This window comes from Microtus oregoni, unplaced genomic scaffold, assembly GCF_018167655.1.
Source record: "Microtus oregoni isolate MIOR12 unplaced genomic scaffold, Mior012 000018F_ref0000195, whole genome shotgun sequence".
Classification (NCBI taxonomy): domain Eukaryota; kingdom Metazoa; phylum Chordata; class Mammalia; order Rodentia; family Cricetidae; genus Microtus; species Microtus oregoni.
The window spans coordinates 26,834,735-26,862,229 of NW_024543077.1; the positions used below are offsets into that span (position 1 = coordinate 26,834,735).

Consider the following 27,495-nt stretch of genomic DNA (forward strand, 5'->3'; position numbering starts at 1 on the left):
TGTCGTTCATAAATACAAAATTTTATTTGCACTTCATTAGTGTAGAAAGACCACGATGCTTCTCATACCACGACACTCAGGACACGCCAAGTTATTCAAATACTTACTTATTTACCTTGACTAAACAAAACAGTGCAGCTTAATAAAAGATATACCAAAGATAGCCTTCACAAATTCCCTATCAGACCAAAAAAGAAAAAAACCAAAACAAAACAAAATAAAAACAAGAAAACTTGAACACAGTCTAGGCTTAATAGGAATAGGCTTCACCGTCAATGGGAGAAGTTCATCATTACAAAGATACAGGATGTTTAGGCAAACGCATGTGTATTCTTCCATATAGTAAAATGTAACTCTTAAAATCCCTATAAACAGGATTTGTGTGGGATAGCAGTGTGGTTTTAAAATCTTTTCTATAGTTTCAAAAACTGTCTTCTTTTCTTTATCCTTCTTTCCCCCTGTGCTGGGGATTGAAGCCTGGGCCTCATGAGTGTTAGGCAAATGCTCAGCACTGAGATACAATCCCCGTCCAACAGTCTTTTCTCTATTGAATCTTTGTTGTTCTTAATTGCTTAGGTCATGGCCAATGGAAATCCCTAGACTATGCATCCACGGGACCCAGTCCCATCCAGCCCTCCGCCTAGGAAAAGCCTCTCACCACATAGCCCGACAGATAACTCTGTGGGTGAGGAGGAGCTTTGCTCTGGGGCAGAGACACTCTAAACCTCAAGATGCTACGGCTGGGAAAGCCTCGGAAATAAAGAAAAAGCAGTTGTCATATCTTCTTTTTCAAAAATCTTCAGTTTTGTAGATTTTTCTTTGAAACGGAAAGCGAAGCACCAGGTCCTCTCTTCTCACTGGAGTGTCTGCCTCGTAGTGTAATTACCCAAGGACATTTATAGGACTCAAGAGATACTGCACTTTTCTTCTCTCCCATTCTTCATATTCGAAGTACTACGCCTCCCAGTGTATGGACGCTACACACTGGGGTACGGAGGAGATATAATCTGAAGGGAAGTGTGTAACTTAGAACCCAACCTTACCCGGGATTGCGTATTTGCATATTTACAAGTTAGTGTATACAGCTGACTCAGGTTACAAAGTGCGAAAGGAAATTGTCACATGATTGTAGTGCAGAACAGAATGGTTTCCCCCTTCTAGGAATCGTTTGCACTCTGTCTCCAAAGCAGCAACTCAACAGCATCGGACATGGGGTCTAGGTGGAGGCAGCTCTGGTGGGATCTCAGGCTCTGGTTGTAGAGAGAGGATGCTATTGGATAACTCGTTTCTCAAAATATCAAGAGGCATCTAAAGGACAAAGAGAGAACACAAAGACCTTAGTCTTGCAGGTGAGAGGTTATGTTCTAATTTTACAGCTTTTGTGCATGTGCCTGGGTGTTTTCCGTGTGTGTATAGGTCTGTGTGCCACATCTGTGAAATGATGAAATCAGAAGGGAGTGTTGGATCCCCCGGAACTGGGGTGCTGGGAATCGAACCTGAGTCCTTTGGAAGAACAGCCAGCATTCTTAACCACTGAGGCATTTCTCCAGTCCCTGAAGTACTGTTTTATAATGCCTTTGGAAGAGGCTGGTGTTTGCCCAGCATGTGTGAGGAGACCCTAGGCTTGATCCCTAGCAACGTGATTAAAAAACAAACAAACAAAAAAACCTCCCACATTCTTTTTTTTTAAAAATTTATTTATTTATTATGTATACAATATTCTTTCTGCGTGTATGCCTGAAGGCCAGAAGAGGGCACCAGACCTCATTTCAGATGGCTGTGAGCCACCATGTGGTTGCTGGGAATTGAACTCAGGACCTTTGGAAGAGCAGGCAACGCTCTTAACCACTGAGCCATCTCTCCAGCCCACCCCCCACATTCTTTACACAGAATCTACTATAATAAAAATTTAACATATTAATCAATAAAAAACTGGTCCATTGTCTGAAGAAAGCAGCAACCTCTGCCAGGCTTCTGAATCATGTCACATCTGTGACAGTATATGAACTCCCTCCTGGGGCCTCAGTGACGTAATCGGTTAGGGCTTAATAGTTAGCCAGCCCTCTCTACCTGGAAGGTTCTCCACTGCCAGATTCAATGAAACTCTGACGGAAACATCTGGGAAGAAATAACCGTGTCTGTAACAGGTAGAGCGGTCCATAGAGGGCACACGCTGTAGCTGTTTACATAGCATTGGGTCATCTAGTGATGGCTTTCAGGGTTCTAGAGTCACCCCTAACTAGTGGCTGGAAGGGGTCCAAGGAGAGTGCTGCTGCTCAGCGGGGCTGCCCGGCACCCTCTGTGAAGGTCCCCATTCAGAGAGAGGCACCTGAAGACCAGCAGCTGTGGTCCTTCTCCAAGGAAAGCATACACCACAAGGGGGCTCCACATTAAAAAGTGTCACATGAACACAGTACTTTATTTACCTGTAGTGCTGGACACTGAGCCCGGGCCTCCTGACGGCTAAGAAACACTGTATCACATTTATATTTCTATGTTGCTAGACAAGAATCCAGGGCCTCAAGCATGCTAGGCAAATGCTCTACCAGTGAGCCACGCCCACTCATCCCATGGCCATCAGACCTTGTCTAAGTTACTCCAGAACATCCTATTGCAAGCAAGTAAACGGACTGTCTATCAACCCTAAGCACTCCCAAACCCCTACGCATGAGCAGCAGCTGCCATGGCAGCCAGTCGAGAGGCACATTTATTTATTTTTACCTTTTTCAGAATGTCATCAACGAGTTTCAGAAATATCTCATCCACGTTGAAATTGTCCTTGGCGCTGGCTTCACAGAACCGCATCCCAGTTATCTGCTGTGCAAACTGAGAAGACACGTGCCCATTTTAACGTGCGGCACAACCCAGACCTCTGACAGGACCACAGACTCTGTGCTTTACCACCAAAGGTGGGGGAGCTCAGGGTCTGTACAGTCCCATTTATGTTCAAATATCAGGTTCATGTGTACAGCAAATTTCTGTAGCAATACATATAACAAAACCTTTAGAGACCTTTAAATCCTATTATGCATGTAAGAATCTAAATGTACAGTGTATCTGACATTTAAAATATGAATTTCAATGCTTCCTCATGATTGGATCCTTAGCAGGAAAAAAATCATCAAAGCAAATCTTACAACCTAAAAACATTGTTTCTGTACAAAATGTCAACTTACGTAATAATACAGTAGATACCAATGTGCTTTTGCCCTCTGCTTCAAATGGATCCAAAAAGGAGGTAAGTGAGTAACCAGAAGGCTGCGCCTGGCACTCACTGCGCATTACCAGCATGTGAGCGACTGCAGGGCACCCACATTCACGCACCTTTTCTCCCTGCTGCTTGGAGATTTCTCTGTCTGCTTCACAGTCCAGCTTATTTCCAACCAGGAGAAGCTCAGCGTCTTCTGAAGCATACTGTGGGGTTGTCAGAGACGTCACACGCGGACAGGCAATGCAAATGCACACTTGTCACCAGTTACAAACTGTTCCTTCTCTCCACTGCCCCTGAGCACCTCCCGGGATGGGCAGGGCCCTCGGTGTTTTGGAAAGTACCTTCTCAGAGGTATGGACAACTACCATGGTCATGGTCCTGGCCTTGGCCCCAGCCATTCTTAAGACTCTGTTTAGGAAATGACTAAAAACAACGGTCAAAACTATGTACTGAAAAATGGTCATCAACTGAAAAAGGTCAGAGTTCAACAAAACGGGTAAAGAATGAAGCAAAGTGGGTAAAACCAGAGTGAGTCCTTTTGTCCCAAGAATATTAAACGACACAGGAAGGCCCTCACGGTTAAAAGCTGGTGATAAATGGAGTCAGTCCAAGATTTTAAACTTACTTTTATGCTGTAATGAAGTTAGTATTAACTCTATATCCAGAACAATTTTAAACTGCCTCTGCAAGGTTTAAAAAAACTATAGGTATGCTAGTATCTCTGGAATAACTCATTCCATTTTGTGTGCTTTAAAAAGTCATTTGAAGCACACTGCATGGAAGGAACCTGAGGATCATGGCCAAAGCATTCTTGAGACTAGGAGAAGGGGTAGGAGCAGCTCCCTATGTGGGTGTCTTGCTGACATGGTGGGACAGTCTGGCCCAAGTTGAGCTTTCCAGAAATGATAGCACTTAAATCTTGGTTGTGTACACCTTTGATCCCAGCACTTGAAAGGCTGAGGCAGGTGGATCTCTATGAGTTCAAGGCCAGCCAGGGAGGGCTACATAATGAGACTCTTGTCTCAAAAAAGAGAAAAGAAAAGAGAGTTCTTACACAAAGAATGACAGATAGAACACAGGCCAGGCCAGGGCATCCGACCTTGGTGGATTTGCAAACCCAAAAACCCAGCAGGCCCTCACTCACTCAGCACATTTCAACTATAAAGTGTGCATTGTCCGCAGGAGAAACTCCAAGGTTTCAAACACAGGGACTCCTCCACGGCACACAACCATCTGCTAGGCATTTCTAAAGGTGGGGGCCTACAACCATAAACATGGATCTTAACAAATGCTCAAACATCTCACAGGTTCTGAAAACCATTTTCAGGAATGTAAGCCCCCAAAGACTAAGACCAGGGGTGGGAGGTAGCTCCATTGGTAAAACGCTTACCACCAAGTATGAGGACTTTAGTCTCAAGTCTACACACCATGTGCGTGGTGTGAATGAGATGCCCGCCATAGGCTCTGGCATCTCAACACCGGCTCCCCAATTAGTGGCATTGTTTGGGAAAGCTTAGGAGATGAGGCCTCGTTGGAGGAAGGAGGTAGCAGGGGTGGGCTCCTCATTGGAGGAGGGAGGTAGCAGGGGTGGGCTCCTCGTTGGAGGAGGGAGGTAGCAGGGGTGGGCTTCTCGTTGGAGGAGGGAGGTAGCAGGGGTGGGCTTCTCGTTGGAGGAGGGAGGTAGCAGGGGTGGGCTCCTCGTTGGAGGAGGGAGGTAGCAGGGTGGGCTCCTCGTTGGAGGAGGGAGGTAGCAGGGTGGGCTCCTCGTTGGAGGAGGGAGGTAGCAGGGGTGGGCTCCTCGTTGGAGGAGGGAGGTAGCAGGCTGGGCTGTGGGAGTTAAACTCACACCATCTCAAGCTCTCTCTCTCTCTGTGCTTGGTGTTTAAGACGTGAGCTCTCAGCTGCTGCTCCAGCTGCTGCACATGCCTGCTGCCGTTTCCCCATTTTGACAGGGATGAACTCTGATGCCTCTAGAACCCTAGAACCCTAAGGCAGAACAAACTCTCCCTTCTATAGCTCGCCTAGGCCAAGGTCTTTCATCACAGCAACAGAGGGTAACCAATCCACCATGCATGAATGCTGACTGAAGGTGAGTGTTTGTAATCCCGCGAAGGAGAGATAAAAGAGGCCGCCTAGCCCACTAGTCTTCCTAAAAGGTGAGCTCAAGAAGGAGAAAAACCCTGTTTGCCTGGCCTGGCCCAGAATCCGACTCTGATGGTAGCTTCCATCTTAGCCTCACAGTGCACCAACCAGCTCTTGTACGTATGATTTCTCTGACTCTGAGCCCCCCTCACTGCCTGTGATTCCTCTGACTCTGAGCCCCCCTCACTGCCTGTGATTCCTCTGACTCTGAGCCCCCCTCACTGCCTGTGATTTCTCTGACTCTGAGCCCCCCTCCCTGCCTATGATTTCTCTGACTCTGAGCCCCCCTCACTGCCTGTGATTCCTCTGACTCTGAGCCCCCCTCACTGCCTGTGATTTCTCTGACTCTGAGCCCCACTCCCTGCCTGTGATTTCTCTGACTCTGAGCCCCCCTCCCTGCCTGTGATTTCTCTGACTCTGAGCCCCCCTCACTGCCTGTGATTCCTCTGACTCTGAGCCCCCCTCACTGCCTGTGATTTCTCTGACTCTGAGCCCCCCTCACTGCCTGTGATTTCTCTGACTCTGAGCCCCCCTCCCTGCCTGTGATTTCTCTGACTCTGAGCCCCCCTCCCTGCCTGTGATTTCTCTGACTCTGAGCCCCCCTCCCTGCCTGTGATTTCTCTGACTCTGAGCCCCCCTCCCTGCCTGTGATTTCTCTGACTCTGAGCCCCCCTCCCTGCCTGTGATTTCTCTGACTCTGAGCCCCCCTCCCTGCCTGTGATTTCTCTGACTCTGAGCCCCCCTCCCTGCCTGGGATTTCTCTGACTCTGAGCCCCCCTCACTGCCTGTGATTTCTCTGACTCTGAGCCCCCCTCCCTGCCTGTGATTTCTCTGACTCTGAGCCCCCCTCACTGCCTGTGATTTCTCTGACTCTGAGCCCCCCTCCCTGCCTGTGATTTCTCTGACTCTGAGCCCCCCTCACTGCCTGTGATTTCTCTGACTCTGAGCCCCCCTCCCTGCCTGTGATTTCTCTGACTCTGAGCCCCCCTCACTGCCTGTGGTTTCTCTGACTCTGAGCCCCCCTCCCTGCCTGTGATTTCTCTGACTCTGAGCCCCCCTCCCTGCCTGTGATTTCTCTGACTCTGAGCCCCCCTCCCTGCCTGTGGTTTCTCTGACTCTGAGCCCCCTCCCTGCCTGATTTTAGCTGGCTTTACAAATCACTAACTCTGGGAGCCGCACAGCTGAACCACATCCGATCAGTCTCTCACTACCTCTGCTGCAGACAACGCTTCAACCCCTATAATTTTATTAAACACGGGTTTGATTTTGTTTGCATATGTGTGTGCACACTATATGGCTGTGTATGAGGTCAGATGACAGCTGGCCGGAGTCAGTTCTCTTCTCCACGTCATCAGGCGTGGCAGCACTCTCACCACTGAGCCCTCCCACCAGCTCCACTGATGGCTAGGTTATGTTTTTAGGGACTTGAAGCTGGCCTTACTTTTTTTTTTAAAAAAAAAAAACCCTGACTCTTGACTTGGGCCTCTGGCCTTCTGATATCATGAGGACTAAATTCTTCCCTCACTCGAGGATGCCCCACAGCTAACACCACCACTGTGTATGAAGAGTCTCACAACAGATCACTGATCCCCTTCACCTCTCCCCGCATCCTCAGCCATCTGCTCTGTCACCTCATAAACATCCCTACCTACCCATGGGAGGTGTACTGGAGACTAGAGCCTTCTCTGTACACAGACACTCTCTCCTGTGCCATGAGAGTAACCATGTACCCAGTGACCGATGCCAAGCATGGGGCAGGTAGAGGGTAGAGCCAGGGTCTGCTTCATTCTTGGTTGTTGCTGAGTTTCTCTATGTAGCCCTGGCTGGCCTGGAACTTGTCACGCAGACCAGGCTTGTCTCAAATTCACAGAGATTCATCCACCTCTGCCTCCTGAGTGCTGGAATTAAAGGTGTGCACCACACCATGCCTGGACCCTAACATACTATGAAGAAGCACACAGGGAAAGCTTGCTTAGCAAAACCAGAAGTGAACCTTTGCTAGTAGCTAAGTGACACCAAAGTACCGTCAGGGTTGAGTACAATTTACACAAAACCCGTTTTGTGTTTGTAACATAAAGAAATTGAACATCTAATTATTGCCCAAGGAGACAGAATCTCAAACTGCAGTTAACTGTATATACACGGTCACATTTCAATCCCCACTGCTCTGTCTTCTAAAGGTGTTCTGCTCACACACATTTCCTAGTGGAATATACAGGTCCCATTAACCATGAAGATACAGAATTTTTTGTAATAACTCAATTTGAACCTGAGAGAAATCATCTCTTGTTCAAAACAAGGAACCAAAAGAAACTGTAGACAATTAGATCCCTGGACCACCTGTGGGTTCCAAAAAGTACATAAAGAGTGTCCACACGACCTTTCCTGCTTCTTTAACTCCGAGCAAGAGGCAAGATAGAGCAGAAAGAGTAAGTAAGGATTTTGGCAAGGATGAAGGCTTGTTTCCTTGGTTACAAGCTGATTTTGGGTATTCTATTCCATCATTGCCTTATCTCTAACAAGGTTGCATAAGGACAAGATGACATTTAGTCACTAGGATGCTGTATCATCCTCCATCACTCTGTTCCCCTCTTCCTTTTACGAGTAATGCTATGATGCCCGCAAACCGAGAGCTCACAACAGGAGAACGCGACACATACCTTATCAATCATCTTCATCCATTTTGGCAAGTCATCGAATGTCTCTTTCTTGGTGATGTCATAAACTAATATGATCCCCTTGGCACTTCTGTAATAGGCTGAGGTAATGCTGTTAAATCGCTCCTGTCCTGCCGTGTCCCTAGAAAACAGCAGTAGCAATCAGTTCCCAAAGCAAGTCTACATGTTGGTGCAGACACTTGCTCTGCTCCTCCTCCACCCCAGACTTACAGGCGGAGAGGAGAAGTTCAGGCTGTTAAAAGGTTAGAAGACTCGTGGTTTGTCTGTCTACAGACTGACAGCTAAATCGCATAAATGGAGACAGATTACCCATGCGATCAACCAGCAGCTAACCAGACTACTACCCTTCCCCAGAAAGATTACCCACGCGATCAACCAGCAGCTAACCAGACTACTACCCTTCCCCAGAAAGATTACCCACGCGATCAACCAGCAGCTAACCAGACTACTACCCTTCCCCAGAAAGATTACCCACGCGATCAACCAGCAGCTAACCAGACTACTACCCTTCCCCAGAAAGATTACCCACGCGATCAACCAGCAGCTAACCAGACTACTACCCTTCGCCAGAAAGATTACCCATGCGATCAACCAGCAGCTAACCAGACTACTACCCTTCCCCAGAAAGACTACCCACGCGATCAACCAGCAGCTAACCAGACTACTACCCTTCCCCAGAAAGACTACCCACGCGATCAACCAGCAGCTAACCAGACTACTACCCTTCCCCAGAAAGATTACCCACGCGATCAACCAGCAGCTAACCAGACTACTACCCTTCCCCAGAAAGCCACAGCAGGCAGGCCAGGACATCAAAACATCGGGTCATCTGCTTCTTTAAGATAAAAGGAGACACGGCTCTCACAAAACCACCTGCAGTTCCCACTGACCTGCTTTTGGCGCCTGACTGAACGCTTGCGGCAGGAGAAAACGTTCCTTAGAATTACTATTCTGCATCCTCCAAATAAACACTCGGGCTATTTGCCACTCCACACTAAACTGTGTGCGACCACACCACACGACTGAGCACAGGGAGAGTGAAGCCTCGACTCCACTCCACAGGATACTACCCTACTATCTACTGTACGTCAGGTTTGTTGATCTCTTTGTATGAGTGTCTTGCTGCATGTACATGTGTACCACCTATGTGCCTGGTGCCTGTGGAGGTCAGAAAAAGGCAAGAGATCCCCTGGGGCTGGAGTCAGGGATGGAGCTGGGAAGCCACGTTGGGTCTTTTGCAAGAGCAACAGGTGATTTTCACTGCAAAGCCATCTCCCCAGTCTCCCCAAAGGTGTCGACTATTGATGGAGGTGTCATGTTAGAAAGACAGAGAAGAATCCCAATACTCTCTCTCTCTCCCTTCATCTGCAGGAAGCTTAATTCTCAATGTCACGCTAAAGAGCTCATTTCAAGCCGGTGGTGGGGCCCACACCTTTAATCTCGGCACTTGGGAGGCCACCGCAGGTGAATCTTTGTGAAGTTGAGATCAGTCTGGCTCTACAGAGTGAGTTCCAGGACAGCTAGAGTAGTTACACAGAGTATCCCAGTCTTAAAAAATTAAAAAAAAAGCTCGTTTCTAGAAATGTGGGTCTCCTGCTCTCAGTTAGGTCACCACCTAATAGAGCAGCACAGGATCTTGTTATCAGTTCTCTTTGCCTTTGGAACAAGCTGAAACATTCCTGCAATTCTGTTTTGCCAGTTTGGTAATTTAACATTTAAAATATTTATTTTTAATTATGTGCATGTATGTGTACGATGTCTGCATGTGTGTCTGAGGCCAGAGGCTTCAGACCCCATGAGGGGGAGTTACAGATGGCTGTGAGATTCAACCTTGTGAAAGGAACCAAACTCTGGGTCCTCTGAAAGAGCAGAACAGTCAGGCATAGGGCACCTTTAATCCCAGCACTCAGGAGGCAGAAGCAGGTGGATCTCTGTGAGTTTGAGGCCAGCCTGGTCTACAAATCAAGTTCCAGGGCAGTCAGGAATACCCAGAAAAACCCTCTCTAAAAACAAAACAACATCAAAACCAAAAATCAACTAAACAAACCAACAAATCACACACATGCATGCACACACGCACACACTCAGTTGGGATAAGAGTCCCCTACAGGGAAGTCTGGGTGATGGGTAAAGAGAAGTGGCAGACAACCATTGCAAGGTTTCAGGTCTATTTCTACACAGTAACTTAGAGAGACGGATGGTTCAGCAGTTAACAACACTACTGCTCTTAGAGAAGACCCAAGCTGGGCTCCCAATATTCGTATCAGAGGGCTCCCTACTACTGCCTCTAACCACAGCTCCGGGGGAACAGATACCTTCTTCCCAACTCCACAGGCACCTGCACTCGTGTATCTATCTGTAGTAGCAGGAGCGGCGTGGCTGCGTCCCCAGCACCCCGGCCGCCTGGCTAGCTTATGCCCCAAAATAACAACACACAAAGTGTATTCTTTTAAACACTGCTTGGCCCATTAGCTCTAGCCCTTACTGGCTAATTCTGATATCCCATCAACCCATCTCTAATAAACTGTGTAGCACCAGTCTTACCGGGAAAGATTCAGCATGTCTGACCTGGTGGCTTGCTTCATCGCATGCGTCTGCCCGGGAGAGGGGAGCATGGCGTCTCTGAGCTCACTTCCTCTTCCTCCCAGCATTCTGTTCTGTTTACTCCACCCACCTATGTTCTAACCAATAAAATGGGCCAAGGCAGTTTCTTTATTTTTTAACCTATCCACGCAAACATATCTGTCTGTCTGTCTGTCTGTCTATGTAAACTCAAGAAACTACATGCCACTGGACACATTTTAGTGACACATTAAGTTTTCATGTACATTCATGTACATGTAGAAATATCTAAGGACAGAGAAAACGTGGCAATGACAATATGTAACGTGAAAATGTGACGGACGGCTGGAGCCTCTGGGATGTTAGACGTGTAGGACTCAGGGTGGCATTTCCCCAGAAAGACCACACAGAAATCATCAAGAAGAAATGCGTCTAATAGCTGCTCTGTGGCGACCAGCGGGCTCCAGACAGGGAAGCCCTTCTGTCCCTGGCCCAGCGCTGTCCACCTGGCTCCTGAAACGCTGCTCCCGACTCCGCTGTCTGAAGCTCCTGACAGAATGTCACAGCAGACAACACACAGATCACATCACAACAGCAATGGCATGAGATTGCCCTGGACTGACACACATCACACAGCAGAGGCTGAGCATCCTCAATCTAAAGATCCAAATGTTCCAGATCTTTTTTAGTCCAGCATGATGCTGATGCCGCACACAAAAAACTTCAGACCTTACCTCAAAAGAGTGCAGACCACAGATGCTGTGTAAGATTATCTTCGAGTGTATGTAAAACATGAGGTTCATGTTTAGACTTGGGACCCATACTCATCAAGTTATTTCATTGTATCTAAGCAAATATTCTAAGATCTGAAACACTTCTGGTCCTAAGCATTTTGGCTAAGTGTACCCAATCTGTACTTTTATTAAAGAAATAATCAAAGAGAACCATGACTCCAGGATTTTGTTTAGTAGCAAAATGAGAACAAAAATTTCTGGCTCATTTTTCATCTCTGAAATAAAATATTTCAGAAGAAAAAGTCTTTTGAGTATGGTGTGATTAATCAAGTAGCTGGCATACTATAAAAATAAGATTCACTCTGAAAACCCTTCAGGAAAAAGGTTGTGACAACTGTGGTCAGATTAGGCATCTCCTGGGCACCGGTGATTCACAGGGCCTATCTCTAAGTGTCTGCACGAATGACCTCCCACCCTTTCCACCTCAAGGGACTCTAGCCCTTAAACCACGAATGGGGACAAGCCATCACTCCCTTAAGTTGCTCCGTCAAGTACTTTTCACAAGGAGCAAGGAGCACCAAGTCCTGCTTCCTAACCGACCAGAAACATCCCATGCAGAAGTGTGCAATCAGCTTTTCTGTAAATCCAGCATTATACCACTCTTCCCCAGAGACCCTTCCCAGTGCCACATCAACACTCTTCCCCAGTGACATTCTCCAGTGCCACACCAACACTCTTCCCCCGTGACATTTCCCAGTGCCATGCCAACAGCTGCAGAAATTTACAGAGGGTAAAGAGGGCAGAGGGCAGTTTCTGGAGAAAGTTTCACATCTAAGAGAAAAGCAGGCTGTGAGCCCCACGTGGCTGAATACAGACTATCAACTCTCATGGACCAGGCTTTCATAAGGAAAGCCAGGAATTAATCCGAGTTGAAGACACTGTGGGGGAGGCCAGACACAACCAACAAGAGGCACTTGACATAGCTAAAATTCGGGTCCTCTGCAAGAGCAATAGTCGTTCTTCACTGTTGAGCCATCTCTCCAGCCCCAGGACAGGTTCTCCTCGTCACCCACTCAAACCAGCTGTACGCACATTCTAATATTAGCCATGTTACCCTTCTCAGGGAAAAGAGACAGTCAGATGCCGATGCAGAGGTGGACATGTCCTGGATCCTTCAAAAGCTGTCCTAAGGTGCTTATAGTCAAAAACACCAGCTTGTGTCAAAGCTTAAACCTTCACGTATATGGATGGTTTCCCTGCATGTATGTATGTGCACTAAGAATGTGCCTGGTGCCCAACAACGTCAGAAGAGGTCAGAGGATCCCCTGGGTCTGGACTCACAGACAGCTGTGAGATACCCTGTGGTGGGTGCTAAGCATCCTCTCTCCAGCCCTAAGAGAGAACCTGAGGGACAGCATGAACTAAAGAAAAATGGTTACCTTTCTGTGGAATAGTTACCAGATATTTAGGCAAAACTGTTGAAAACCAAACAAACCCATAAAACCCTATAACACAAATTCTAGTTGGTATTAGTAATAAAAACCCAGAGTTGGATGTAGGGGTTAATGCTGAAGATCAGAGAAGCAAAGCAGCCAACCAATAAAGAGTTCTTTTACCTCTACCAATGTTCAGACCCAAGGGGCGATCGTTTTCAGTGTATCCTCAGACTTCATCCTCAGACTGCAACTGTCTTCACCAAACCTCAGAATGCCGGGCCCCTCAGACTCATCCTGCCTTCTATTCCTCTCTCCACGCAGCCATAGTGTTCCTGTCTCCACCTCCCTAGTGCTGGGATTAAAGGCCTGTGATCCCAAGTGCTGGGATCACCTTTGTGTGAGCTCTGTTTCTCTTTTAGACTGGATCAATTTCACGTGGCTCAAGGTGGCCTTGAATTCAAAGAGATTTGTCTGCCCCTGGCTCCTGAGTGCTGGGATTAAAGGCGTGTGTCACCACTGCCTGGCTTCTATGGCTAGTTAGCATGGCTGTGTGTCACCACTGCCTGGCTTCTATGGCTAGCTAGCGTGGCTGGCTCTGCACTCTGATTTTCAGGAAAGCTTTCTTTATCAAAACACAAACAATCACTACAAAACCCCGAAGCCCTTACGTGGGTTACAGAGTGGTGGACGACCAAACGAAAGTGATTACCTCAAGACACCAGGAGAGCAAGGCTGGCTTGGTTGTAGCTGTGCCCCAGACAAGGACATGGATGAAGGATGGAGACATGCCACTAACATTCAAGCGTTAGATGACCGGTGAGACCACAGATGCGGCAGCAATTAACGTGGATGAAAGCAAACACACACAGACGGTGGACAGACAGTCAGAGCTGAGGGCGACCTGCCAAGATGAGTTAGTAAGCTCAGTGTTGCACCAGTGTTATGAAAACCACAAGTCATTCTCCAAGCAGCTCAGGGGGCCACTACTCAAGTGCACAGGCCGCGCCTTTCTTCTGCAGAGTGGCGAGCAGCATGGGGAACTCCAGATGCCACTGTGGGCTGCTAACAGGGAAGAGGAAGAACACAGCTGGCCTGGCCTCTTGCTACAGTGCTGAGCTGAGAAATGGTCTATTCTCCTCGGATGGGGTTTCTGGGTCCCCTTCAGTATGCAGAAGATGCCTTGGTCACAAAGTTCCCAAAGGCCAACAGGACAGGGCATGTCAGCCACACTATACCCACACTGTATCAGCACAGGGCCCTGAGCTGTGGTGTAGGTGATGTGTTTTTCCCTCCCGACAATATGGTTGTGAACATACTGGGCTCTTTTGAATACCATGCAGCAATTTTAAAGACATGAAGACATGCCTACCCTCAACCCCCACCGCCAGCACTGGGGATGGAAGCCAGGGCCTGGGACACGCCAAGCAAGGGTTCTACCATTGAGCTACACGCCAGTCCAAGACATTCCATCAAGCAACCATTTTAATGACAGCAGCTTGGGGACATCCGTGATGGGGAAGCACAGGCAGAGAGGTGCACACAGGCTCCCGGGACAGTGACACACACCCATGTGCAGATGAGGAGAGAAGTGGACCCGTCCCCAGGAAGCGCTAAGGAGATGAGGTGAGGTCCATTTTAGTAGCCAAGCGTGTGGGCTGTTAAACACTGAACTTACCAGATCTGTAGTCTAATTTTCTTCCCCCTCAGTTCTACAGTCTTGATTTTAAAGTCAACACCTGTAGATAAAACAAGTGAATATGAAGCAAAAATAATAAAGACGCAGAGTACAGAGGAACCCTACTTAAAAGCATGACTCAGAAAACTAAAAGGACCAGTGTTGCGAAAATTCAAAAGCACAAGGGATGAATGTGCCGAGACCGCGGCTCCAGGCACTCTCCCGCTCCACCCTCAGCCGGGAGCCCAGCCCTGGGTTATCCGAGCACCTGCCGGACATGTAATTTATGACTCCTGGGGCCATTTCAAATCCACAGCAGCATTAGCAGAGGATGCCAGCTCAGAGATGATTCTTAGATGGAAAATTTGAAATTCAATCTTGATTACAAGCAGCCTTTGTTTGAACCAGGAAGTTATTAATACATTACAATTTCTGGCTCTCACAAGTGTTGGTAAATATGTGCATGACTCAGCATATTACTTATGGAGAAACAAATTGGCATAGACAGGCTGGGCAACCAAGTTCTCAGCACAAAAAAGAAAAAAATTATCAATCTATAGATTAGCATATTCAATTTTAATTTTTATTCATTTTAATACTGAAAGCAAACCATCGTGTGTAATATTTTTTCTTCTTAAAATCAAACTAGTAAGCTTCAAGTAAATTTTAAAAATCCAAATTTCATTGGTGTATCTCATCTGATATCTTTTATGGTTATACACAAAAATATCTCAAGCCGAGATTTTTCAAATAAGCATTTACAAGCAAAGAAGTGAGGAGATGCTGGCCGACCACAAGCACTAGAAATGCTTCTCTTTTCAGTCTACTTCCTAGCCACTTGCCAGGACCCAAGATGGACAACCCCAGGAAGCAGGTGTGTGCAGGGGACCACAGCCAGCACAGTGACTCTGCCTGTCCTCTGCTCATCCATTTTGGGTCCTGAGGCAGCAGTGGTCAGACGAGGAGCTGAGGTGAACAGAATGACATGTGACTGGAGTTAAAATTAGCAACACACCAGACATGTCTGTGAGACCGAGCTGGGGGCAGTCCCTACATGGACAACAGAGAAGTTCTGTGGCTATACAACATCACAACGGAGATGCTGCATTTCAATTCTTGCTTTTATTTTTTTAATGTTTGCTCATTTGTTTGTTTGAATCGGGGTCTCTCTACATAGCCCTGGCTGGCCTGGACCACAGAGACCCACTGGCCTCAGCCTCTGAGTGCTGGGATTAAAGGCGAGCGCCAGCACACCTGGCTCCTTTCCTGTCTCAGCTCTTCACAGCAGCCTTCTCAGCTTCCTTCTCCAGCCCTTCACAGCAAGGCCGCTGACACCGTCTCAGCTTCCTTCTCCAGCTGAATGCTTTCCAAAGTCAAATGGTTTTCAGGCACAGTCGTGAGCCTGGGGGCAGGTCTGCGCAGGCGAATGGGCTTGAGCAAGGCTCCCGAATGACTCACCCCAAGGTGACAGCACCTTAAAGTGACACCCCGAGGCACAACCACACTGGCGTCTCTACTGTGACACGGCGCAGCCTGGTGACAACCCTGTCTCTGCAATATTAACCTAAGTGTAGGACTTCACGCCATGACTCTGCGATGTGAGCTCCAGCCTGAACTCACCCCGCCATGACCACTGTGTTTATTACTGCGGTGTGCGAGAGCGCAGGAGTCCAGGGGGCACGTGAGACTCCGAGGGTGGTGGGGGCTTTGCACACAACCATCCTGTCAGCCCCCTTGATTTCACTTTTCTTTTCCTACTTCAAAGGACTTTGTTTGCAGAATCTGAGTTGGGAAGTTTGTTACTTTACTGAAAAGAATTGGCCAGTGGCCTCTGTCCTGAGTTCTGCTCCCGATAGCAGCAGAGCAGGCCACTGTGCTCAGAGGCAGTTTCCTCTGCACACGTCACAAGTTGGCCACTCTTTCTCAGCCAGTCTGAAAACCTACCTGTGTTAGCAGTCCTTTACGAGATTATTTTTCTAACCACAGAGCTCAATGAATGGAAATAAAAGGATCAGACATCAATACTCAAACCCAGAAAATAAGGACAGTTACTGAGAACGAAACTGAACAAAGACTCTGTTCAGCCCGCGGGGGAATCGAGTACTCTTGGAGCGCGGTCAGTACAATAGCATCAGTAACTGCAGCAGAAACATTCTACAGCTGGGAAGTGGCTGAATTGAAAAGTCTAGACGCCGGGCCGGAGAGCTGATTAAGAAGACTCCTTGCTCTTGCAGAGGAGGACTTGGAGTCAGTCCCAGCACACACATGACAGACTGTAACTCCAATCCAGGGGACCCAATGCCCTCTGCTGACCTCAGCAGGTACTGTTGGCACCTGGTGCACACACATGCCTACAGGCAAAACACTCACATGCCTAAAATACATAAATCTAAAAAAAAAAAAAATCAAGTCAATAAATGGTAACAGCTCCCTAAAACTATCCCTTCTCTTAGATAAAATAGCTGTGTTGTATCTAGCAGCTCCAAGTAGCTTGTAATGACTGGAAACGTAATTCAATTTATGGCGTGGACATCTATCTTTGTAGTAATACAAGTACAGCACTGAGCATGTCTGAAAACGTCGCCTCACAAGTATAAAATGACTCCATGCTGTGTATCCAGCGTCGGCAAGCCTCAGACACGACAGTGATGACAGTCTCAACTATGGGGCCGCAGCTTTAGGGGCCTTCAGCACAGTCAGGAGCGGAGAACTGCACATCATACTCGGGGACAAAGTGGGCAGCACCTTCACTTCTACCTGCAGCTCTGCTGAAAACCCAGTTTCTCGGAGGCTTCTCGACTAACAGGCATGAAAGCAACCTTCACTATCTACCCTGCGGATTAACGGGGACAGTCCCTGCCCCCAAAGCTGGCTCACACTGACCTATGTTAACACTTGGCAACAGAGTACCTTCCGCGGCTATCCACTCTTAGAGAACCTTCTCATCTGCCCAGATGTCTTTTCCATCCTAGATTTCGCGCGGAACCTTCCCTGACCACACTGCCCTGCTCCCACCCCAGGCCCCGGTCCTGCACTCTTCTTGCCCTCATGGAATCTTTCTCTGCTGGCCTCACCCACAGACTGTGCATCCTCAAAGACCTAGCACCCTTGGCTTACTGCCCACACACAGCAGCAACTCGAGGACTTGGATGGTGATGGGCAGTTGGTCTCTTCACTAGATGCTGCAGAGTAACCTAGGAAAAAACTAGGGGTATTTTGAACTGAGGTAGTGTTTGTTTTTAAGACAAGAGGCAGACAAGGCAGCTATGGAATGGGAGTCCTGGATACGAGCGCACCTTTAGGGGACGGCAGATCTGAGACAGCAGGGGTAACTGCTAGACCACAAGCTAACACAACAGCAGAATCTGGATTCACGCTCACACTTGTGTGAACAACTACAGGCTGTTAGAAAGATCAGATGGGTGAGGAAGAAAGGCACATGAGAGGGCGTGTAAATGACCCGCTATCATCTTAACCACGCCGCTAGAGGAGAGCCTGTCTCTCACGGCTGAAGAACTGGTGCCTAGGCAGACCAGAGGGAAAACATTTCCAAACATTGTTTCTCTTTGCTGGGCCCTAAGAAGTTACAAAACAGAACAGCAGGAATACATAAGACTTCTCTTTCTTCCAGTTCCTTTCCAGCCTAAAGAAAAAAACCACCACCATGGTCAGAATCTTGGACACAGGCAGCCCCTGCTACAGGCCTATAGGATCACCTGGCTTCTCTACCAACTGAAGACCCGCAGCTTGCCCCAGATGGCACTGGACTTTACTGAACATCAACGTGGCCATGGAGTCCCAGGCTCTCACATACATCTCTATGTAAAATGGTCATGACACCACGGTTCTGTCCCAGCTACTGCCTTTAGTTTGGAGCAAGGCTTTTCTTCCCAGCATATACCTTAGACAATGTCAGCCACTTTGGGACATTATATCCCTGACTTGACAGTGGCAGACTAAGATGTGTCAAGTCACAGGTGCAAGTCCAACATTGGGTGGGCGACACTAATGTCTGACAGCCTATATTATTATTATTATTACTGGGAATGAGTCTCCAGTCCAAGCTGCATCCTGCGTGAGGAAAGTCCAGGGTGAACCGCACACTTTGAGGGACAGGGAGAAGTGCCGGCTGCCTCCAGACCTAGTCTCTATTCTTGTAGCAAGTTCAGATTTTACTTTTATTTTTATGTGCATTAGTATTTTGCCTGCATGTCTGTGTGAGGGTGTTGGATCCCCAGGAAATGGAGTCACACACAGCTGTGAGCTGCCACGTGGGTGCTAGGAATTGAACCTGGGTCCTCTGGAAGAGCAGTCAGTGCTCTTAACTGTTGAGCCATCTCTCCAGCTCCCAAAAGTATCTTATGGGTAAAACCTCATGGATTTGGCTGGCTTTCCCTCCCTAAGCTAAGTTGTGAGGATTCAGTACAACTAAAAACAATATTCTAAGTATGAAATTTTGTGATCATTTCAGAGAAAGGCGCTATTATAGAGCAAAACTGAAGGTGAGAGAGGGCTGGACAGATAGTTCAGGGGTTTAAGACTACTGGCTGCTCTCAAAAAGAACCCAGGTTTGGTTTCCAGAATCTACATGGTAGCATGGAGCCATCTGCAACTCCACTTCAACGAGACCTGACACTTTTTTCTTTTTTTTTCGAGACAGGGTTTCTCTGTAGCTTTGGAGCCTGTCCTGGAACTAGCTCTGTAGACCAGGCTGGCCTCGAACTCAGAGATCCGCCTGCCTCTGCCTCCCGAGTGCTGGGATTAAAGGCATGCGCCACCATCGCCGGCCTGACACTTTTTTCTAGTCTCTGAGGGCACTGCATACATGTGATGCGGAGACATACATGTAGGTAGAACACCCAAAATACACATAAAAATAAATCTCTGAAAAAAAAATAAGGGTGCGTGTGTGTAAACCCACCACATGTCACTAGAGCTCACCGGGCTACGGCAGCACAGGTCCACGGGTGTAAACTCACGTGTTACTACAGAAGCCTTGACAAATGCAAACCATCCTGTGCCTCTGCTCCAACACACGGAAGCAGAAGACACTGCTGTATACCTGACATGAACACGCTGGCCCAGCAACATAGCACAAGCCAGGGAGAGGCTGGGAGCGTGCATGTCCATGCCCAGAGACAGCTCTATTTTCATGGAAGTATACAGGAATAACCTCAGACAACGGTGCTCATGCCTTCATAAGGAAGGAGCCAGAGCTAACCATCCTGATGTTTGCTATATTCCAGGCAGCACTCTAAGAAAGAATACCGCACAGCCCCTGCACCGAGCAGCAGCAAAGCAGCTGAACATCCGGCTTTCCCTAGCTCTTCCCCACTGTAAAGAGTTATGGCGGACACTTGTTATTTCTTACTCTACTGTATGTACTGTGCACGTCCTTATAGGATACGGATTTTCTGGAAGTTTCTACATTTACAGCAACGATATGGAAAACAGAATGATGGATCACCTTTCTGGGCCTGGTTTTTAGGACATGGTACCCCCATTTATTCCAACCTTGTGAACTAGGGAGAACATAGAAGGTGCCCCCAACCCTTTTTTAACGAATGAGAACCTGAGGGGCATCATCTGCTGAAAGACACACTGGTACTTACAGAAGACCTTGAACTGAGGTCCAGCTGGCTACCTGCCCAACTCCACCATCTGAGCAGCACAGGGAAAGGCCAGGGGGGCTGAAGAACAAGACTTTTCTTTTTGAGTAAAAATTAAAAGAAAAAAAAAAGATTGTTGGCTAGAAATTGTACTTTAGCTGATCAACAGGAGAATACTAACATCATACAACAACAACAACAAAAAAATGCACAAGGAAGGGAAAGAAAATGGGAGAAAGAAAGCGTAGCTCTTTATTGACTAGGAATGGTGACATCACAGGGTTCTGGCCGGTCAACTTCTGAGGCTTCACATATTAAGAAGGGCGGGGAACAGGAAGGCTCTTCATCCGCCTGCCAGAGGCTCACTGGAGCTTGTTTACTTGTAAGCTAAGAAGGTAGGAACACAAGTGCTGGAGTCAGCAGTCGGTCAGGCTGGAGAGGAGGGAGGGGAGACTGTCAGTGTCACACACATGATGTCCTAGCAGCCAGTCAGACTGGAGGGAGGGGAGACTTTCAGTGGTACACACATGATATCCGAGTAGTCTGTCAGACTGGAGAGGAGGGAGGAGAGACTTTCAGTGGTACACACATGATGTCGAGTAGTCTGTCAGACTGGAGAGGAGGGAGGGGAGACTTTCAGTGGTACACACATGATGTCCGAGTAGTCTGTCAGACTGGAGAGGAGGGAGGGGAGACTTTCAGTGGTACACACATGATGTCCGAGTAGTCTGTCAGACTGGAGAGGAGGGAGGAAAGACTTTCAGTGTCACACACATGATGTCTTAGCAGCCCGTCAGACTGGAGAGGAGGGAGGGGAGACTTTCAGTGGTACACACATGGTGTCCTGTTAGGTCTGTATTGTTGCTTCCTGGCTTTAAGGATTAAATAACAACATAACCACACTCAATTAGGGTATAGGGTTGGTCTGTAGTTTTGTTTTCAGAATACTTTCCAACATGAAAGCCGTGCAACAGAAAGGAGAATGGTAAACAACCAGTTTCTTCCCTCTGATGAAACACGATGGTTCTCACCTTTTTTTCTTTTACACTGGACTCCACCGTCTTTGTGACTCACACCCCTCTAAAGGGACAAGCCACGTGTGCAGGTGCCAACTTTGTGTCCTATTTAAATGCTCCTAGAATGGTCTGATGTAGCTACAGAGAACCTCTGGAAAGTATCTTCGAGAGACCGACTGCTGTACAAAGCCATGTTTTCTTCCCCAGTTGGGCTCAGTGGCAGTTGGAACAGTGTATCTGATGCCTCCCTGCGGAGCAGCTCTCACCTCCCATCCTCAAAGGCCAACTGCTCTCTTCCCAGCCAGCTCAGGGCCTCAACAGAGACCCCTGGCAGAGTCCACGGGCTGGATAAAAGGAGGCCGTCTCTAACCCGTCAATGTGAGAAGCAGAAGCAAGGTGGGGAGTTCTGAGGCCAGGTCTAACTAGGTCTTTATTTTCCCTATGCAGCTGACTCCAAAGAAATCTACAGTCTTCCTCTGAAAGACAGCGACCAGGTGTCCCAAGGTGGACACCGCACAAGCCTGTGGGCTTACACTAACTCCCGAAATAAAACCAAGCACAGTGCGCTGCTCCCTGGGCCTGTGACCCAAACCGCACCACTTGCCTCTTCCTGAGCTGTGATCTCACATCGCTCTGCAGTGGGTGGGGCAACCGGGGAGGCTGTGCTGCTCCAGTGTTTGGGAAGGGATTCTGGGCATTCTTGCCTGACTCCCCTCTCTTTTTTATTTTGTATGTGTGGGTCTTTTGCCTGCCCATATATCTGTGGACCACATGCATGCCTAGTGCCCTCTGAGGTCAGAAGGGGGCATCAAATTCTCTAGAACTGGAGATACAGATGGTTGTGAGCTGCCTGCTGGGTGCTGGGTACTGAACCCAGGTCCTCTGGAGGAGCAGTCAAGAGTTCTTAACGGCTGAGCCACCTCTCCAGCCCCCCTCGCCACAATTCTCTTAAGTGAAACACTCAGCATATGTGTTTGGAAGACTGCATCTAAGCACAGAAGTGCAATCAAAATAAAATCAGAGTTTTAACCCAGAAAAACAAGTATAACTTGACTATTGTCACCTCAGCTTCAGCCCTGAAAGCTGCAGACTAAAGAGGAAAGGGGCCAATTTCCCCCCACACCCACTCTGAAACTCACAGATAAAGACACCGATGACCACATTTATAGGCAAGCCAGATGGCCAAGTCTGCATGGGTCTTACTCATTCAACTGTTTTATGAGCCTTCAATTCTGTGGTCAGTTCAAGAGCTCCAGCAGGTGTGGCCTAGGCTGAAGGCTGTCCAGGTAGCTGAGGCATATCTCACCTCCGCAAGAACCAGAGAGGACACCCAGGAAGATAACACGAGGGCCGTGGCCAATAGGTTAGCACTGTCTCTATAAGTACTTGGTGTCTTCTGAGACGGGCTGGGAAGTCGTAAGAATTGCTGGAGAGGACAAAAGTCCCCAGAGGGAAATTTTAAAAGCTTTAATTCTGCTATCTGGTCTCTCCTATTTTCCCCATCTTCATTTTAACTCTCTTTCTCCCTCTTTTGGAACTGATGATGGTGGGTTTTGAAAACAACTTTACTTGGCAAAGTAAGAGAACCAATGATCCTATGATGGTCTCTACCATTTTTAAGGGGACTTTCACTGCTCAGGAATAACAGAATTCTGGTTTAGATAGCTTTACATCAATTTATTCTATGTTCCGAAAGTTTCAGAATACTTTCATATACATAATGAGACGACAGAGACTGGAATGTGGTTCATATCGCTCATGAATATAGCAGGAAGGTCCTTTAATGCACGATCCCTTGGAGATGGAGCACAGGCAGTTCCTAACTGCCTGGTGTGGGTGCTGGGACCAATCTCTGGTCCTCTGCAGGAGCAGCAACACTCTTAACCATGCCCCCCAAAACGTATTTTAATGAACTTTCTTGAACTATACTTGAAAAGTTTATTTATGCAAAATTAAGGGGATCTACAACAGAGAAAACAGACCAGGAACTCTGCACGGCTTCTCTGTCTCCCAGCCAGATGGTAATCACATGAACACACGTGTACCTAGGGTTCACAGCAGTGCATGTAAAGTGTTCACAATCACACGAACACACGTGTACCTGGGTTCACAGCAGTGTGTTCATAATCACATGAACATATGCGTACCTAGGGTTCAGAGCTGCGCACGTAACGTGTTCACAATCACACGACACACATGTATCTAGGGTTCAGAGCTGCGCACGTAAAGTGTTCACAATCACACGTGTACCTGGGTTCACAGCAGCGCACATAAAGAGCGTTCACAATCACACGAACACACACGTACCTGGGTTCACAGCAGCGCACGTAAAGAGTGTTCACAATCACACGAACACACATTTACCTAGTGTTCACAGCAGTGCATGTAAAGAGTGTTGACAATCACACGAACACACACGTACCTGGGTTCACAGCAGTGCACGTAAAAAGTGTTCACAATCACACGATCACACACATACCTAGGGTCACAGCAGTGCACGTAAAGAGTGTTGACAATCACACGAACACACATGTCCCTAGAGAGTCACCCAGAAAGCAATCACATGAACACATATGTACTTAGGGTTCACAGTAGCACATGGAAAGTGTGTTTATAATCACATGAACATGTGTACCTAGGGCTCACAGCAGCACATGTAAAGAGTGTTCACAATCACACGAACACATGCCTAGGGTTTACAGCAGTATGTTTACAATCACACGAACACATGTGTACCTGGGTTCACAGCAGCACATGTAAAGTGTGTTTACAACCACATGAACACATGCATACCTAGAGATTCACTCAGAAATTAATCACATGAACACACGTGTACCTAGGCCTCACAGCAGCACATGTGTGTTTACAATACAGAAATCCACAGAAGAAAACGGTTCAGATATGTCAGAGACATTGTCTAGGCAAAGAAGAAATGAGAAACTGGCACAGAAGAGGCTGTGGGCCAACATCAATAGTAAACTTGCTTTCTCTCTCCTATTTCTCTAACTTCACAAACACTGTTCCTTTGAAAAGAACTGGCCAAATTATTCTAGTTGTATCTGACTAATTCAATTCCACAAATACAAATCTATTTGAAAAATCATATTCTACAATAATTGCCATTAAATAAGTTAATATTGTAGCTTTTCACACCTTGTGAATTCTATGTGTTTCAAACCTAGTCTGCTCTGATAATTAATCATAACAATAAAAAACCCTAACATTTCGCTGATTCAAATTTTACATTCTTCTACCAGCTCAAATCCCTAAGGAGCTCCCTAATTTCCTGTTACACAAAGTCCACAGGTGTCTGATGAACTGTCAAAGGTATATTTCAGAAGTCTCTCTTCCAGTCTCTGAATTACAGGTGCCACACCCTTGCTTCTGCAACCCATCTCTGTGCACACACGCTCAGGGGCTGTGGTCTCCTCCAGAAGCAGCCAACATCCGCAAGCCCTGCCTCAGTAAGGAAAACAACAACGGGGAAGACACTCGTCCTCTGTGTGGGGCATTGTACTGGGACGAGAAGAAACTAGAAACACAGGCCACAGAAGGACCCCAACCACACCACACCCAGAGTCATATTTAAACAGCATAAAGGAACTTAAGGAATGAACTTAGCTCCATGCAGTTCAATGGGAAGGAATCCTCTAAGAAGCTCTCAGCCCCAGCTGGGAAGCACTTCGAAGCTAAGTGCTCTCCACTGTCAGCTAGCTCCCCGTGAGCGTGGCACCACTTGCACGCTGAACCCACACCCTGTTCCACTTTCCCCACGGGCAGCCTGACAACCAGCCCCCAGCAGGTGCTCCACCAATGACCTGCTCACTAGGAAGGAAAGCGAGTCAGTGGCAGGAGCTAAAGAGACGCCCGTTAGCATTTGCTGTCTTTTGCTTTGAGTAAGCCATGGTTTCCATCTTTCTTTCAACTCCCCGCGACAAGAAACATTTATTGAAGTTAACTACTACAGGCTGCATACAAAGTAAACAAAAACATTTAAGAAAAAACATCCAGCACTTGGGAGGCAGAGACAGGTGGATCTCTGTGAGTTCAAGGTCAGCCTGGTCTACCAAGGGAGTTCCAGGACAGGCTCCAAAGCTACAGAGAAACCCTGTCTCGAAAAACCAAAAAAAAAAAAAAAAAAAAAAAAAAAAGAAAGAAAAAGAAAAAACATCCACCCTCAGTGTGGGGAGACACACTTACATGTAATTATGTGTGTGAGTTTCCCTGCTCACTCCCAGGTAGTCTATGCTATCCCATTGGCTGGTTTCCCTCTGTCGATGCTGGGAAAGCTCACAGGGCAGGTCCACCCTTTTCAGAACTACATGCTAGCCAGGGTCTCGAAGCATCCATTTCTATGCGTCCTAGAGTGTGGGTGTCCTGTTCTGGACGGCAGCTTTACCCATTGCCTCACACCCCATGCCTTCACAGTGTTGGTATCTGCACCGACTTTTCCTTTCCGAATTAGACACAATCATACCTTTCATTTTTACACATGTAAGTAAGTGTGGGCCATAAAAGACTGGTAACCCTCAACTGCCTTCAGACCCTACTGCGTTTACATCAGCTACTAACAAAATAACAGCAGCCTCATTTCCTGGTTAATAACTCCCTATATACTTTCATGATCCAAGATTGGATATTTGCAACAGGTATAATTATGTTACTGGATTTCAATATCACATTCCCAAGACAAACAGACAAACATTAAAAAAAAAAAGGGTAGAAGGAACATAAATATTTAAAAAAAAAACCCCAAATAAATACAAGTAGAAGGGAAAAAAAATGAAGGGACATACTCAAAAAGGAAATTAAAAAGGTCAATGTGAAAACTGGAGGATTAATTTTCCAGTTAAGTACTTAAAACTGCCATTGTTTTGTTACCTGACAACTCACAATTATGATCTCATGATCTCTTTAGGGAGAGGCCCTAAGATTCTCTACAGAATTCTCATCTCAAAATGGGCACCATCAATGTTTACAACTGTAAATATGTGTATACGTTTTTAGCATTTCAATTCTCCAAACTGAGATTTGCCTTGTTTGAGACAGGGTCTCTCTACACAGCATTGTCTGTCCTGGAACTCACTGCATAGATCAGGCTGACTTTGAACTTACAGAGATCAGCTGGTCTCTCACCAATACTGGGATTCAAGACGTGTACCAAACATTTCTGGACTCCCTGTCCAGTCCCTTTTGTTTATTCTACAGAGTCACCCCAAATCACAGTTCTCTGGGCAGCCTTTCTATGGGCACAACTGGCTCCCATACCCCCGACAAGCCTCAATGTCAAGTTCTGTCAGTCCAGCGTCATTAAAAACATTCCCTTGCAGTTTCAAATCCAGATCCCGAGGAAGGAAAGCAGCAGCAGCGTTACCGATAGATTTCACCGACTCTGGTTAGGTAGTGGAGGAATGGTTCTCACTTTGCCTGTCACCCGGTTATTTGAGGTCAAGGATAAACACAGCCGAAATCCCTCTGCCCTACATTTGTCCATAAAACAAGAAGCTGGAGCGCCGCTTTACTGCGAACGGTCTCTGCAGTGATTTTTCAACTTCTTCGCAGTAAAATATGAAAACGGATGGGCAATGAGAAAGCAAGCCCTGGCTCATTCTTCTAGCCTGTTATGCTAAGAGGTTCAAGCCCGCTTAGGATGGTGATCTCGGGGCGCTGAACCAGTGGCTGGCCCCGGGCTTTACTTTCCCATCTCACAAAGCCGTTTTCCTGGGCGAGCTGGTATAACGGACCGGGAGTTTCCACGGATGCATGAATCCGACCTCATGACCCGAGAAGGCTCTGGGAGGGAATGTCCCGGCTCTGGGGGTCGGACACCCGCGGAAAGGCCACGGAAAACTCGGCCTGGCCCCGGGAGGGGGTCAGAGCTTCCACAGGGACCCGGCCTGTGCGCGGCTCGGATGCCTGATGTTCCCACGGCGGGAAAGCTCGGGCACCCGCAGAATGGCCATGGGAAACTCAGCCTGCCCCCGGGAGGGGTCAGAGTGTCCACGGGGGACCGGGCCCCGACCTCCCCGCGGGCCCTCCCGCCCCAGGCCCGGCGTACCCACGGTGGACTTGCAGGCCTCGCAGAACGTATCGTCGGTGAAGCGCTCCATTAGGCTGGTCTTGCCCACGCCGCGGGAGCCGATGATGATGACCTGCAGCTTGAAGTCGGCCGGCCTCGGGGGCTGCTTCCTCCGGCGGGCCTGGCCGCCCGACAGCGCCGGGGAGACCGCGCCCAGGCCGCCGCCCGCGGGCCGCCGGTGCAGCGCGGCGCTCGGATCCATGCACGCATACGGCTCGCCCTCGGGCCGCCTTCCGCGCGCCCCGGGCCCCCGCACACCGTCCACCCGCTCCGCACCGCCGCCGCCTCCGCCGCCGCCGGGAGAGGAGGAAGGGAAGCAGCTCCTCCGCAGCAGCGGCAGCAGCATCCCGGAC

The 27,495-nt window shown here is 48.0% G+C and overlaps 1 protein-coding gene across 1 annotated transcript; it reads right to left on the reverse strand.

Annotated features, from left to right (window-relative positions):
- LOC121459109 (ras-related protein Rab-12) lies at positions 1-27,495 on the reverse strand. The gene is made up of 6 exons (XM_041668629.1): positions 27,122-27,495; positions 14,439-14,499; positions 8,014-8,152; positions 3,325-3,414; positions 2,722-2,826; positions 1-1,308 (listed from the first exon to the last, which is right to left on the reverse strand). The coding sequence occupies exons 1-6, from the start codon at positions 27,486-27,488 to the stop codon at positions 1,195-1,197; spliced, it is 876 nt and encodes a 291-aa protein (XP_041524563.1). The 5' UTR covers positions 27,489-27,495; the 3' UTR covers positions 1-1,194.

Coding starts and splice junctions, on each gene's coding strand:
- LOC121459109 (XM_041668629.1), bottom strand. CDS start 27,488: ATGCTGCTGCCGCTGCTGCGGAGGAGCTGCTTCCCTTCCTCCTCTCCC. Junction 14,500..27,121: donor GGCCTGCAAGTCCACCGTGG/GTACGCCGGGCC, acceptor TTTTATCTACAG/GTGTTGACTTTAAAATCAAG. Junction 3,415..8,013: donor GGATGAAGATGATTGATAAG/GTATGTGTCGCG, acceptor ACAACCCCACAG/TATGCTTCAGAAGACGCTGA.